Raw genomic sequence first — 14,709 nt, forward strand, 5'->3', positions numbered from 1 at the left:
TGATCTGCCAGCACTTGGATCCCCCCATCAGAACAGCCTCAGGACACTGCTTTGCAGCCCAACAGCATCTGCTATATTGATACACTTGCCTGTGAAGCCCTGTACCAAGGGCCCTTCATGGCCCCACAGTGACTTCGACCTCTCTTCCAAAACCATGGAGCTTTGTGCTGTTGAGATCTGCTTCTCCTCTGTGCCTGGCAGCACGTTGCTTTTGGCTCTCCTGAAGCATCTTCGAACATGTGCTTGAGGATCTTACTAATAAATCCCTGACGGAGCAAACTGAGCAACATGGTTCCAAGAGTGGAGACAGGTGAAATTCACAGCAGGGGACAGGCAAAGGAGGAATAAAGAAGAGCTCAACAGCCCCACTGCCAGTTCTCAGGTGTCCTCTAGCCTCTGTTCAACACAGCAAGGCTGAGACAGTGCATATTCATCTCCTCCCTGGCATGGTGGGCACTTGTCCAGACCGCTGCTCCTATCTGAAGTACCTAATGCTGGCTCCAACTCCACCAACCAAAAGAGCCTCCAAACCCTTCACGAGTCCAGGCAGCCTCCCAGATCAAACCATGCAGCAACAGCACGAGGCACGTTCAGACCTACCTTGCACGATGAGATGAACGCGTGAAGTCTTGGGGTGATTGTCTGTCTGCACGGAGCAGGTGTAGGGGCCCTCATCATATATGTCCACGTTGTGTATCTTGATGCTGTACTGGGTCTTGGTGTTGGACAGGATGACCACACGGTTGTCTATAGACCACTTGTCATTGCCGGCATACAGGATGGTGCTGCGGTTCAGCCACGCTACCCGCGTCACCCGGTCATCCACAGTACACCTGCAGGGGACACACAGACAGGGGTCACACACCTGCAAGGGGACACACACAGAGCATCCCGGGTCCCAGAAAAGGGTCGGAGCAGGATGGGAATGTGGCTCCCACAGCATGGAGATGCTGCATTGCTGTGGCTGTGCTTCCTGTTTCCACACCCCCACCATCATGTGAGGTTTCACATAAACAGTGGGTTCGCCAGAAATAAAACCTCCCTTTTTCTTTTACACACAACTGGGGAACCACAGACAAAATTCCCATTGTTTCACCTCTGCAAGCCAGGCAGACCATCTCTATCCCCCGTTCTCACCCACCTCCACAACCCCCCTTGCCTTCGCTGTGCACTGAGAATTCCAGATGAAGCTGTAAAACGTGCTGACAGTTCAGCTTGTCGGCACAGCCCTCGAGCCATCCCCGGGGTGATAAACACCCCTACTGCTGGGCACAGGGGCCACGGCACACGCACAGGGAGAGGGGAAGAACAGAAACAGCTGGAGACGGCCAAGCCAGCACACAGGGAAGAGAAGGGAACATTTGGATAAGCAGCTGTAAATCCTACAAGTGCCTTGAAAACACAGCGCGGTCGTTTCCATTATTTATTTCCTGTCTGGCTCCCACCCTCCCCGCTCTGAGACGCGCAGGAGCTCAGCAGCTCCAGTCCACGGCAGTGAGTTACACTTGGCAAAGAATGGGATGAGGGGGAAGGGAATTAAAATGTTCCTGGAAAACATGGCTTTTTCATGTTCTTTGATAGATTCTTCTCCATCTATTTACTTATGGCCTTCTCTGCTACCGCCGTAGTATCTGCAGCGAAAGCTCTGAGCGTTTGGTTAAATTAAGAGCCCAGCATCTCTTGGGAGCTTCACCTTCACCACCTGAGGACCAGGCAAGGGGCACTTTCTCTTGGCAAGAAAAAAAAAAAAAAAAAACAAAAAACAAAAAAACAGGAAAATCAAGCTAGACTTGAGCTATCACCGGGCAGTGCAGACCTGCAGCAGCTTTGTGCAGCCAAGATCGTAAGAAAAGGCACCTACAGTCAATCAAGAAACTCATACGAGTCCCACTCCACAAGCCTGTAAATTCAGAGAGGGGCTGGGAGGCTGTTCCTGTCCTCGTCCCCATTGCAGCTCCTCTCCTGCCCAGACTCTGGGGGTGTTATATGCCTCCCCTGCTGAGACTGCAGAGCCTCACCTCGATCGAGATTATTAATCGGGCGCAGGGAAGGGGCGATACTTGGCATGTTTGAGGGTCCCCCCGGGTGCTCAGTTCAGAGGAACGAGCCATATATTCTCCTGCAAACAAGTAATTTTCCCCTTGCAGGAGCTGTACATCTCCGCCAGCCACATCACGTAGGGACGCTGGGGAAGACGGATGGCCCTCCACGCTGGCTGTGCCACCACCGGCACGAGGGGAGCCCGGCAGTGTCAGACATGCCCCGGCGCCAGCTCGGCTCTGCCGGACCACGGCAGCCTCGTGCCGGCACACGGCATTGTCCTTGTCGGGAAGCTGAGCCCTCTCTTCCTTCAAATTAACTGGGGGAGAGCTAAGCACAGCCGAGTTAAGTTCGGCCCTGGGGGATTCCAGTCTAGTGGACTATTACTGCTGTCTCACTTCATTATAATGAATAATAAAGAGATACTTACACACGGCTTCTGTAAATTATTCATTGCGTGCACTGAAAAATCAGGGCAGCAATATGTAAAACAGACAACTCGCATGTCTGCGCTCATATAAATATCCAGACTACAGCCCTGCGAGGTACTCTCGGGTCCCCTCATTAGGGGTGAAGCACAAGGACTCGGGTTTGAAGTGACAGGGCTGAGACGCTCGTGCCGGCACTGAGTGCGTTCGACTGTCGCTGCCCGGCTTTGGCTGGTGCATATGGGATGTGCTTCCCGAGGAGATCTGGGGCTGCTCCAGGACACCTGAGAATGGGGGTGGTTCATTCTGCATTCACAGCTCATGTTTACATCTCAGAGCTGTGCCTGCACAAGCACCCAGGGGTGCCCCAGGTGGACACTCTCACAGAAGGGAGGGCAAGGACAGCACCATCCTCCCTTGTCTGTGGTGCTGGTGACTGGCACTGCCCTCAAAACCACTTGGAATGAGCAGGCAGCAGCAACTCGGGGACCTCTGTAACAAACCCATGCCAAGAGCAAGGAGGCAAAGGCTCCTGCTTCCCATCCCTCCAGCTCACTTTCCAGTCACTGCCACTCAATAGCTAATTTAGGACCAAGTCCCTTCTACTTTGTACAGCATCATGCTCCTCTACCCCAGAGCCCAGACTGTCCCCTGCAGCTACAGACGACCAGACAAACCACCCTCCTTGAAAAAACCAGCCCTCCTGCGCCTCCTGGGAATGTGTCAGAAGCACCAGCAGCAGAAAATCCACATCCATCAGCTGGCACAGAGCACGTGACATTCTTGGAGGCACCTTCTCAGCTGACCTCACCTTCCCACCATCAGTTTCTCCATGCCCTGGCAATTGGCACTACAAAGAATACTGATGGATACCCTGGCACAAGGGGCACCTCATCAGCTTCTTTACCTGTCTGGGAACGTGATCTCCATTAGCTGCTAAGCTGATGGCACTCACTTGTCTGCTGAGCCGTCTGTGCTCCCCATTTCCAATTGACCAGGATTATGATAATGTCTCCAGTAAGCAAACAGGTAAAGAGACTTCTGCAAAGTGTTTAGATAAAGCAGACAAGCTCTGACAAAGCTGGATAATAAAGCAGGCCAGGAGGTTTTCCCTTGAAGAGATCTAATTACAACCAAAGACAAACCCCCATTAACAGTATCCTGAAGGCACCATATCCCTCTCCAGAAACTGCCTTACGAGTCCAGAAGGGACAAAAGACAATAAAGAGCCTGTCACAAGAGAAGGAAATAAACTTATTCTGGCTCTGCAGTTCACCTGGAGAAAGCCTATCAGCAAGGCAGGGGGAATATCTCGGGAATGATTTTGTCAGCCCCCAGTATACACTGCATCCCAGCTCCCCCACATACCCCTCCTTTGTGCAATGTGACCTGTCCCATCAGCTCCTCCATCACTGCAACCCACTTACACCCTCACTGCCTTTTCACCATCTTTTCACCAGAGACTTTTCACCATCTGCAACCCTTCAGCTGCCTCCAACCACTGCTGCTCTCCTCCAGAGTGTCTGGGGAGCTTTGGATGCTGGGCTTTGCTGGAGCTCCAGCCCCCACAGTGCTCACAATGATACATGTGGGCTCTTGAAGACTCCATCTCCTCAGACCCCCATTGATCCCCTCCCTCTGCGGGAGGACGGGAGCTGCTGCAGGGATCCCAGTGCTCCACCAGAGACGAGGGTGATGAACCTGAACACAGCAGCGTGAGAAGATGCATGAGGGTGGGAGTTGGGGGCACCGGCGCTGCGCTGTTTCCCCTCTAATTGCCCCCATTCCTCATTCTTAAATGCTAATTTTGAAGTTTGCCGTGGAATTATTTCACTTAGTGTCAACAATACAGATAGCTCCGCTGACATGCTCTTTGTGTTTGGTGGCACACAGCGCCCGTCTCCCTCCTCCTGCACCTATTAGGAGAGACCCCACGTCGCTCCCACAGCAGGCTTCTTCCCAGCCCCATCAATGACACTGACAGTGCCTCTCCTACATGTGGGTTGAGCCATAACACCCTCCACCTTCATCTCCTGCCTTCTCTGGCCACATCACAGACCTTTCCTGCACTGCTGACTTGGCTGAGCATGAAGGAGAAGCCTGGGGCTGCCCTCAATGCATCCCCCATGGTGAGGGAAATACTGTGCCCAGGGTCACCACAAGTTTTCTGGCAGTAATTTGGAGGGGAAAACGGCACACAAAGAGTCAGAAGCATACAGGAAATCTTACAAAACCCCCTTCATGGGTACAAAACATTCTGAGGAATGGGATGCATGGGACCCCAGAACATTGATGCACATCCTAAGAAATGTTTGTTATTGAAGAGACAAGACCACTGGTCCCTGTCCGTGCCAAGAGGCTGGGGGGATAGATCAACCCAAATTTATTATCCAAACCTATCTAGACATGTGGTGGGATTTTTGGGGATGTCCAGTGCAGAACCAGAACATGGACTTAATGATCCTTGCATCCCTTCCAGCTGAGGATATTTGATGATTCTAGGATTCAAACATCTCCTGTTTCCTTGTTCAAACCAACAGTGCTCTACTTTTAAACTCCTCTATGGCCCTTCAACCCCAAACTGCTTCTCTCTCCTGTAGGTAACGTGTCTCGTCAGGATGACAAATGGAGATGCCAAAACCAGTTGCAAACTTGCTGGCTGACCCAGTTTTCAGCAGCTAAAATAGCTCACCCAGATCAGGAGCAAAACCCCTCGACAGTGACCAGGTGATGCTTCACCCTGGGAAGCCTCCAACCAAAAATACCTGTTGGGGCAGAACAAACACCCTTGTCTTTGAGAAGAAATTGTTAATCACACTTGCCAGGGGCTCCTAATGGGATTTCTCCTCCACTTCCAATATTCGCCCCGGCTACACAGTTAAGGGGCACGGGATGTTTTTTATTCTGGGCGGCTGGAGCAAAGGCAGAGGAGATTTATTTGTAATCATCGCAAATAAACACATTTCCTCAGAAGTAAACACAAAAGAACAGAACCTGGCTGTGCTCCCACTTCGTTCAAGATGCAAATGAGAAGCAGGCCATCAAAACACAGCGGCTCCTCTAATCCTCTCCCAACAATGCAGCCCGCCGCATTATCTGCAGGGACAATGGCATCTGCACGCCGTGTGACGGCTGGTCCCACACAGCAGCTCCCCAGGGCAGGACTGCACCACCCAACTCTCCGTCACTGCCATCCAAACGGTTTATTCTGGGGGTGGAAGGTGTGAGGCACTTTGTCTTTCATCATGGCCCTGTCCACTGGCACTCTGTCTCCTCTCCGAGGAGCCCCCTCTCCCATCCTAGGGGCTGGATGTGGAGTGCACAGCTCCATGCCACCCCAGGACCCCGAGGACAGAGTGCACAGCTCCACGCCATCCCAGCACCCTGAGAACAGAGAGCACAGCTCCACGCCACCCCAGCACCCTGACGACAGAGAGCACAGCTCCATGCCACCCCAGCACCCTGACGACAGAGTGCACAGCTCCACGCCACCCCAGCACCCTGACGACAAAGAGCACAGCTCCATGCCACCCCAGGACCCCGAGGACAGAGAGCACAGCTCCATGCCACCCCAGCACCCCGAGGACAGAGGGCTCTCAGGATGCACCATGTGGAATTATCCAGCACTACCATCTCCCATCCAGCCTTCACCAACCAGCATGTCCCAATCCATCACCACACCCATACCCCCTGTGGGAAAACAAGAACCATGGGATGTACAAGAACTTGGCCAGCCCAAACGGTTCTCCCTTGCTCCATTACATTCCTCCCTCCCGCACCGTACAGCACTCAGCCACTGCCTCCTGCAAAGCCACACACAAACTGGCTCTCGCTCTGCAAGTTTAATTAATTGCCTGGCCCCACTGCTACTGCTCTGATTCCCCAAGTGCTCCCAGTGCTGTTCAAACACACTCCAGGCCACTGGAAAACCTGTTCCCTGACAACAACCTCCTGCCCGAAGCCCTCCAAGTGCTGTGGGACCCTTCTGTCCTCTCCAGAGGCTTGAGGCTTGCCGGGGAGGGTTTGTCCCTGGTGGTTCCCCTGCAGTGGCAGCTTGCCCACCAGCAGGCACCAGAATAGAAGCTGCTCCCGGTGAAAAATCAAAGCCCAAATTGATACATTAGCGACTGCTAAATATAAAATATCCATCTGCAAAGATAATAAGCCTGTGAGGGCAGAGGCTGTCGAGTTGCTCCATTTCAGATAGTTTAATGGTGTTTTGGTCCATGACTGCAGCTCCCAGACATTAGAATGATAACAAGATGATGAGGAGGGCGGGAGCTGTCTGTAAGAGGCATCAGAAGTCAAGACAATGCTCGCTACACAGTCCCTGAGGGGTCCATGTCACATAAAACACTGGCTGCTCTGCATCCAGCATTCCCAGGGCTTTGGGTGGCCTCTGTGACAACCCCGGGCATGCAAAGGCTGAGCCTGGTGCTGGGTCGCTGCTGAGCTTGTGCTGACATTATTTCAGGGAGGGGGGGTCTGAGCCCCGTGGAGTCAGGGGTGGGTCTGGGTACCACTGCAGGTGGCACAGAGTGATGCTAAAGAAGATGCAGGCAGAGCTGTGCTGCAGGTGGCTTAAAAAGCAATCATAGTTTGAAAAAGGTAGGGATGCCCAGTGAGGTGAGCAGCTGCACGTTGCCCCCACTGACAGATCACATCTTTTCCCCAAAGCCATTCACGGGATTTTCTGAATTAATGCTCCACATCGAGCAAATCCAGAAACAGCCAGCTCTGTTAAAGTGAGCCAGGCTTTCCCTCCAGTTCGTAAAGCCTTCCTTTCACTCCTCATTGCTTTTACTTCCAGCTTGTGGGGACACACCTCACTCTGACAACATCACTGGCAAGGGGAAGGGGGGGCTGGATGAGGTCAGGTGCTCAGGTACAATTCTCCCAGCTCCCACTCAGCTTTCCCTTGTTTCTGACACAGCAATGCATCAATACCCATGTCCACGTGCTGGGATGCTCCCCCCGTGTGGTAGGGAAGGTCGGAAGGCATTAGCCTAAGCCCCAAAATCCAACAGCTGTTATTAGCTCAGGAGAAATCTTCATAAGGAAATACGAGGTGGCAGCAAAAGAAATAAAGCGGAAGGCCTTCGGATAGAGCAGATCAATGGGAATGTTTATAGAGCAGGTGGCATGTAACTGCTTCCATCAGAGTCAGTCGATGCTGGCGGCCACACCTCATCTCCCAAAGACAGAGATGAAAATGAAGGCACTGAGCAGGGGCAGCCAGGCCAGGAAAACCACAGAAATTGGAAGAAGTACAGAGGAGCATCTTTCCTTGCCCAAAATGCTACCTGAATGATTGTACTTTCTCCCTACCACAGCCAGGCACTGATTTCAAACTTCTCTGTGGTCACTTGGCCATCCTGTGGTTTGAAGAAGGCTGGGACATCTTCCCAGCTCCTCTCCAAAAAGAAAAAGACAGTCACCATCCAGCAGCATTTACCACCAAAGCATCAGTACCCGTCCTAGGAAATGTGCCGACAGCTGTTTTCTCACCAGGAAAGCCAAATTCCCCTGTCCTCACACCAAGCCCTGCCCTACATCCCAATGGAAAATCCAGGGAAAATCCCAATGTGAGTCACCTGGCAATGCTATCAGCATCCTTCAAGGGTGCTGATTAAGGGGCACAATCTGGAGATTCCCCTGCTCTGTGCTGGCATCGGCAGAGCCCCCTGCTCAATCAGCGCCTGCACCCTGCCTAAATCACTGCTAATCTCACACAATACAGCACCTGCAACCGGCTGATTTCCAGTGTTCTTCAATCAAAAGCAGCAAAGAAAACACCAAGTTCATTGCTAGCAGAGCTGAGCAGTTGAGAACCTCAGGTCCTCCATGCCTGCTCTGGGGTTGTAGGGTTGGATTTTTTCCTTGTTATTGCATTATTTTTTTTTGCCAGTTTTTTTCATTCATCTGCCCAGGCAGGGAGAGAGACGAATAACTTTGGCTGTCACAGCTGGACACGCAGTTAAGTGGCAGTAATTAGTGTGTGGCAACACGAGGCTCTGACCGCTCTGATTCAGCCATCCTGATGGGACTGGTGGCTGTCTCCATCTCAGCTGGATAAAGGGGACACTTTCAACCCAGGAGGATGTGGCTGTGGCACCGACAGCATGCCACAGTTGTAAAAGAAGAAAGGACGCTGGCAGGCTGATAAAAACCTGGACCAAGGCACATCCACGAGAGAAGGAGCTGGAGCAAAACCATCGGGCGCTTGTCCCTGCATTGCAAGGAGGGGAAATTGGTCTGAAGCCACCTCAGTGGAGGACATGGTGGCAATGCAGCAAGGGTGTGGCACTGTCACCCCAAAAGGGGTTGCTGGGGGAAACAGAAGCATGTAGGGCCCTTTAATAGGAAAGCCATCCATGTCCCCATCATGTGGGCATCAGGCTCTCAGTCTATCTGGCCATACCACCCTCCCCAAGAGTTGGGCGGAAAGCAAACCTCTTCTCACATCCTGCCGTTGATTACCACCAAAAATATATTTGTCATGAGATGCCCACCGCTATCTCTGTGGCTCTTAAGGGTAATGGAGAGGTTTCAGTCTTTGGAGGATAAGTCTCAAGCTCTTGGCTGCTTGCCCAGGAGGATTATTTTACATCAGGTTGAGTTCTGTAGTAATTATCTTCAAAACAGCTGGACTGCTGGATAAACTCACTGTATCTTAATGCACAATACGGGAGCAAATGCAGGGAATTAAACTGCAATTCCAGACAGATCGACGGAAAAACCTCTCGCAGGTGTTTCAGAGGCCGAGGCTCAAGGCTCCTCACACGTTAGGGGTGGAGAAGCATTTGCTCATTTGAAATCAATTCCAACTTCCCCAGAGACAGAACAGGGAGGGGAAGAGATGCTGGATGAAGATGTTTTACCCTCAAGCTTTCAGCAAAGAGAAAAAGCACTGTTTTTCTGACCCTTATGGCTGGAAAATGAAGTAGTACTTGATCCAGGCTGGACAGCCTGATGTTCCACACAACCCCGAGACTTCCATAAAAACTCCAGCATTTCAAAGTCTTGGTTCCACACTGCGCCATTCACTGCAGTGCCAGTGGGCAGGGAAAGCCAAGGGGCAAACCAGCTCACTCCATCTGCACCCCTCACACCTGGAAGTCACTCCCAGTGCCCACTGCATCTCATCCCAAGAGGATGAAGGGGCTGACAGATGGACAAACCAACTCCCAGACTGGTCCACCAGCATGAATCAAAAGGAAAAAAAATCAGGTACCTTTACAACTGTGCTGCCACAAGACTTAGATGCAAAATCCTTGCCGACGGAATTAATAACCTCTAAAAAGTGGGAAATTCTGCCGCTGGAGAGTGAAGCTGTATTTCATGGCGAACACCATAAAGAGCTCCTGCCAAACTCGAGATCTGTAAAAGACCTGGGTGAGCCATCAGCTCAGGAATATAATTGCCAATTTGCAGGAATTTCACCAGCAATTAGGCAAAATAAAATAACCCACCAGAGGAAATCCTTTGCTCGCTGCTCCTGTGCCTCCCTGACCCATCTGATTTCCACCCTCTGCTGCTCTGCCGGGATGAGGGTTGGATGCTGCAGGCACTAAGGAGCCAGGTGACAGCTCTGTGAAGATGAAGAAGTCATGTCCAGTGCCAGAGAAAGAAGTCGTCATCAGTGTGAGATGACAACAGTCACTCCTGGGCACCAGCCAGATGAAGACCTCTCCTGCTGGTACCCTCTCCTGAGCATCCCTGAGAGCCAGGAGCCTGATCTTGCTAACCCCAGGGATTGAACAACTGCATGCAATTAGGGGGTTTATTTGTTTGAGTTGCACGTGAATATCCCAAATTACATTATCAGATCATAGTCCTGCTTCTGATTTATCCCTTCTTTGTTCTTCAAGTCTTCGTACATCTAAGCAATTAACCTCTCAAAGAGCTGGAGAACACATAATTATCCTCATTTGTCTAAACGTCACCAAGATGGCTGCCTTTCAATTAACCTTCTGGGAATGGAGGGAAGTTGGAGTGATACAGTGATCATTTCCAACTTCAGCCTAGGCTACTGCTTTTTTTTTTCCCCTTAAAGTAATTTAATTGAAATATTCAGATGATAAAATATAGCCAGATAACTGTTACTGCAGGTAACGGGATCAAGAGGGGGCTTGCAATCGAAAAAGAAGTCAAACGTGGTACAGTAATATTATATCAATACGTGGCACTTCCATCTAAAAATATCAAAGCACTTTGCGCTTATTAATGAAGGGAGCATTTCGCACTCGCCTGCCAGGCTGAGACTTACGTCACTTCAATATGTCACTGCCATCAAAAGGGAAACTGAGGCAGGGGATGTGCTGTGGCACCCCGAGTTTACAGAGTCAATCCCTGTGCAGCCAGGAGCCTCCCAAGAGCGTCCTCTCACGAACCCCTCTCCTACCCAGGAGAAGTTGGCTCCTTCATGAAGTCAGCACAGGAGACACGGTGCTTTTAAATAAAATCTGCTTTTGCTTTTATTTATTTTAATAATAATGACCCCCTGTTCTGCTGAGCCAGTGTCTGCCACGCCAGCGAGCAAGGGAGCCGTTCCCACCCATCGCCTCGCTAATAAATATGCATTGTTCCCGCCGGGAAGTGCCAGGTCAAGCTTTGCACCAGCACGAAGCACGACACCAGCACCGTCTGGCACGGGAGAGCAATATTTATACACACCCCCGCTCATAAATACGCAGGAAAAATAAACAAGCCGGCTCTGAAGTTCAGCACATCTCCCTGACAAGCGTGGCTCCTCAATTCCCCGCGGTGCCACGGCTCCGCTCCCGGCGTGAAATTGAGCTCTCCAAAAAGCAATTTGGGCTCCGGCACCGCTCCAAGCCCTTTTTAGTTCCTCCTGCCCCGGCAGCACCGAGGTGGCTGTGGCAGGACCAGCTCTCACCCTCCCTGCACACACATAAGGTTGGGAGAGGCTGGACAGAGCTCCCACAAGATGGGAAACCGAGGCATGGTGATGCACAGGACTCATCCCCTTCATCCTTCCCTCCCAACCACACGTGTGGATCAGTGCTTCAGCGCCAGGCAGCCACTCTGCTGATCCGTGCAGGCAAGCGGGGAGGAAAGAACGTGAGAACACAAGAGGGTCCCCACTGGGGACACCACAAACCCACGTCTCTCCTGGTGCATTCATCCGGAGAGGCGAAGCGAGGGTAACACAATAGCCACCGAGTTTATTCTCGGCACAGGCTGGCGGCGACATCATTAAAATGCAGGTCGGAGTCAAGGAACCCTCCGATAAATCTTTGCTTTTGGCTCTTGGGCTTGACAGGAAGCCTATACCTGGTGCGGGGAGTACAGACCGAGGGGGAGGCACGGATAAAGGCTCTGCTTTATGGACGGCCATTTTAATGTTTCATTTGAGTAATGGGCCTTGCAAATTAGCACCCCAGCGGCCTGAAATACATATTTTTCCAAGGACATGCAGGCTCCTGATCCGACAGGTGATGTGGGCAAACAAGCCCCGAGGGCAGCTGCGATCTCAGCTCTTTGTGGCTGCAGTCATATTCTATCCCAGCCGGGATGATGAAGAAGAAAACAGAGAGCTTGGAGGGGGAATCCGGAGGCTGGGGGAGGAAATGGAGCAGAAAATGACCCTGTGCGAGACCAGCGAGGGGCTGATGAGCGGTGGCAGTGGCAGGGAGTGCCTGGCAGCCTCTGGAGGGAACTGATGCTGCACTGGCACAGCACGGTTCCTCTCTCCCTCGAGGAAAACCAACGAGACGCTCCAGGGCACGTCTGTGGCACTCAGCTCTCCTTGCACAATCAAAACTATGGATCTCTGGCTCTTGATGCAGCTTTTGTAAACATCTGTCTCTGGGCTGAATATTCAGAAAGGCTGGAGGTGCTGCAATCATACTCGGGAGAAGGGAGTTGTGGAGAAATTAAGCTGACAGCCAGTGGACTGCCCAGTGGGGCTCCAGCTTCTCCAGCGCAAACACGGCTGGAAAGATGGAAAATCCCTGCAATAACTGGGAGAGGAGAGTCGGGAGAGCAATGGAGAAATATATGCAGCTGAACACGAGGGGGAGCTCAGGCCAGAGCGTGCAGGGCAGCACAGAGAAGAATGGAGAGCCTACACTTCACTCTCTCTCCCTCCATCCCTCCTTTTTTTGCCTCCTCTCCTCCATTTATCCGTCCCACCCCACCATGTTCATAATCCGCTGGCTGTCACCTTCCCACACCAGCACGAGATGTGCTGCAGCACATCAAACTTCCAGAAGAAGCTGGTTGAGCACCCAGGGGATGTAACTGAGCTGCCCCAGAGTGATGTAACTCTGCACAGCAATGAGGGAACCCCTTGCACAGAGCTGGGCATGTGGCTGGGCATGCATCCAAATCAGACCTGAAAATGTGCTCCAAATTGTACTGAACCTCAAAAAAGGAGATGGATGGATGGAATTCTCCTCCTTGTCCACACAGCCTCCTGCAAGCAGAACAGGCTGACACCACCCTGCCAACACACATCTGTCTGCCTCTGGATTTCACTGCACAGACCATAAAGGATGGGTGGACAGGATGAAAGAAAGCTCAGAGCCTGGAGCAGCAGTTTTCACTTTACTCGCAGGGTCATCAGCTTAGATCAAAAGTGTCCAAAAAAGGGTTTGGAAGCAAGATGAACTGGTGACCAAGACACGAACTTTGCCCTAGACCCCTGTGTAGCATCACAATGTATGACAGAACTGGAGATGGACTCCCTCCTGACCAACTCCATGCCCAGGGCACAACTTGCTGCGTCTCCCAGAGGACTCCAGCACAGGGAAGTTGTACTTTGTGAGCACGCAGCTCTGCCTGCCGCTGCCTCTCGCCCTGCCAAGTTTCAGTCATCCAGGATGTAATTTGGAGAGACAGCTCTGAACTCCACGGGAGAGGCAGGAGTTTCAGTGCAGTGTATCCAGCACTCCCGAGGCGCTCTGGAGCTGCGGCACGGAGCCTGCGTGCCAGCCACTGCTGCATGCTTCCCCAACCAGGGAGATGCTCCAGGCCAAAGGGGAAGGAGAGGCCTTTCAGAGGAACCACACATTCCAAGTTGCTGCTGTTTTATGCACCAGCATCTCCCTCCAGGAGGTTTGACTCACTGAGGCAAGTGTGAATTTCCACCTTCCTCCAAAGGTGCAGGGCTGAGCTCTCAGGAATTCCAGACACCCAGAGCCAATGCATTTCATTTATAGCCACAAGGAGTGGCCAGAGCCACCATCAGTAAATCCATGGTCTTGTTGCCACTCTAAAGACATGCTGAGAGCTCTTCTGAGAAATCCCCGCAGCTTTAATACCCGGAATGCCAAAAAAAAAAAGGGACATGGTGATGGCAGCTATTTCTGCCACCCACTCGTGTGCACCTACAGAGCAGAGAGAGAGAGGACTGGGCCAAGGCACACGGAAATCATTTTCTGCTGGCAAAGCTGCCGACTCAAGGAGAAACATAAAACCCTCGATGAAGGGCTTGTCTAGTTTATTATAACATCGGCTTTAATTTATGCGCCTGCCTTTTATGATTGTTCTCTATCGCTGTTCCTGGGGCTTATTTATAGAGGGCCATTAGCACAGAGAGCAGGCCCTGATGAGGGAGCATTTGCAGTCTGCCGGGGGACCAGGATATAAACTGAGCTGAGGAGGAGGCAGTGAGCTCTCGCATGGGGCTGCCGGAGTCCTCTCCCTGAAAGCTGAGAAGGATAATTTGATCTCAGAGAGTGATACAACTTCATTTCACGTGGCTGTCTCTGGGCAGGCTGCAGCCTCCTTCACATGCACTTTGCTGAATTCCCTAGTCCCAAACAAACTCAGCAATGAGCAGAGAGGAAGAAAGCTTTGGATCCAACCGTCCACACCAAGCACAAAGGCAGGGAAAAGCCTCTCAGGGGTGTGAAAGAGATGCTGGGGTGAGGAGAGGGACTCATAGAACAGTTTGTGTTGGAAGGGATTTAAAGATCATCTCATTCCAACCCCATGTCATGGGTAGGGACACCTGTCACTATCCCAGGTTGCTCTAACTCCAGTCAAACCTGGCCTTGGACACTTCCAAAGATCCAGGGGTAGCCACAGCTTTTCTGGGCATCCTGTGCCAGGCCCTCCCCATCCTCATGGGAGGAATTCCTCCCCAGCATCCCATCTAACCCTGTCCTCTGTCAGCTTAAAGCCATCGCCCCTTGTTCTGTCACTACAACACCCTTATAAAAAGCCCCTCTCCAACAAGGGGTCCCTCCTCAACTGCACAGTGTCCATGCAG

At 51.9% G+C, this 14,709-nt stretch overlaps 1 protein-coding gene across 4 annotated transcripts in view; it reads right to left on the bottom strand.

Moving 5' to 3' along the window:
* The window catches only part of LOC136371028 (opioid-binding protein/cell adhesion molecule homolog), a 297,400-nt gene that overhangs the window by 21,765 nt on the left and 260,926 nt on the right, over positions 1-14,709 (bottom strand). For all 4 annotated transcript variants that reach the window (XM_066334822.1, XM_066334823.1, XM_066334820.1 and 1 more), the window contains one exon: positions 601-833. In XM_066334822.1, the coding sequence (XP_066190919.1) occupies positions 601-833 (233 nt within the window). The remainder of the gene's footprint in view (positions 1-600; positions 834-14,709) is intronic.

Source organism: Sylvia atricapilla, chromosome 23 (assembly GCF_009819655.1).
Source record: "Sylvia atricapilla isolate bSylAtr1 chromosome 23, bSylAtr1.pri, whole genome shotgun sequence".
In the NCBI taxonomy this organism is placed as follows: Eukaryota; Metazoa; Chordata; class Aves; order Passeriformes; family Sylviidae; genus Sylvia; species Sylvia atricapilla.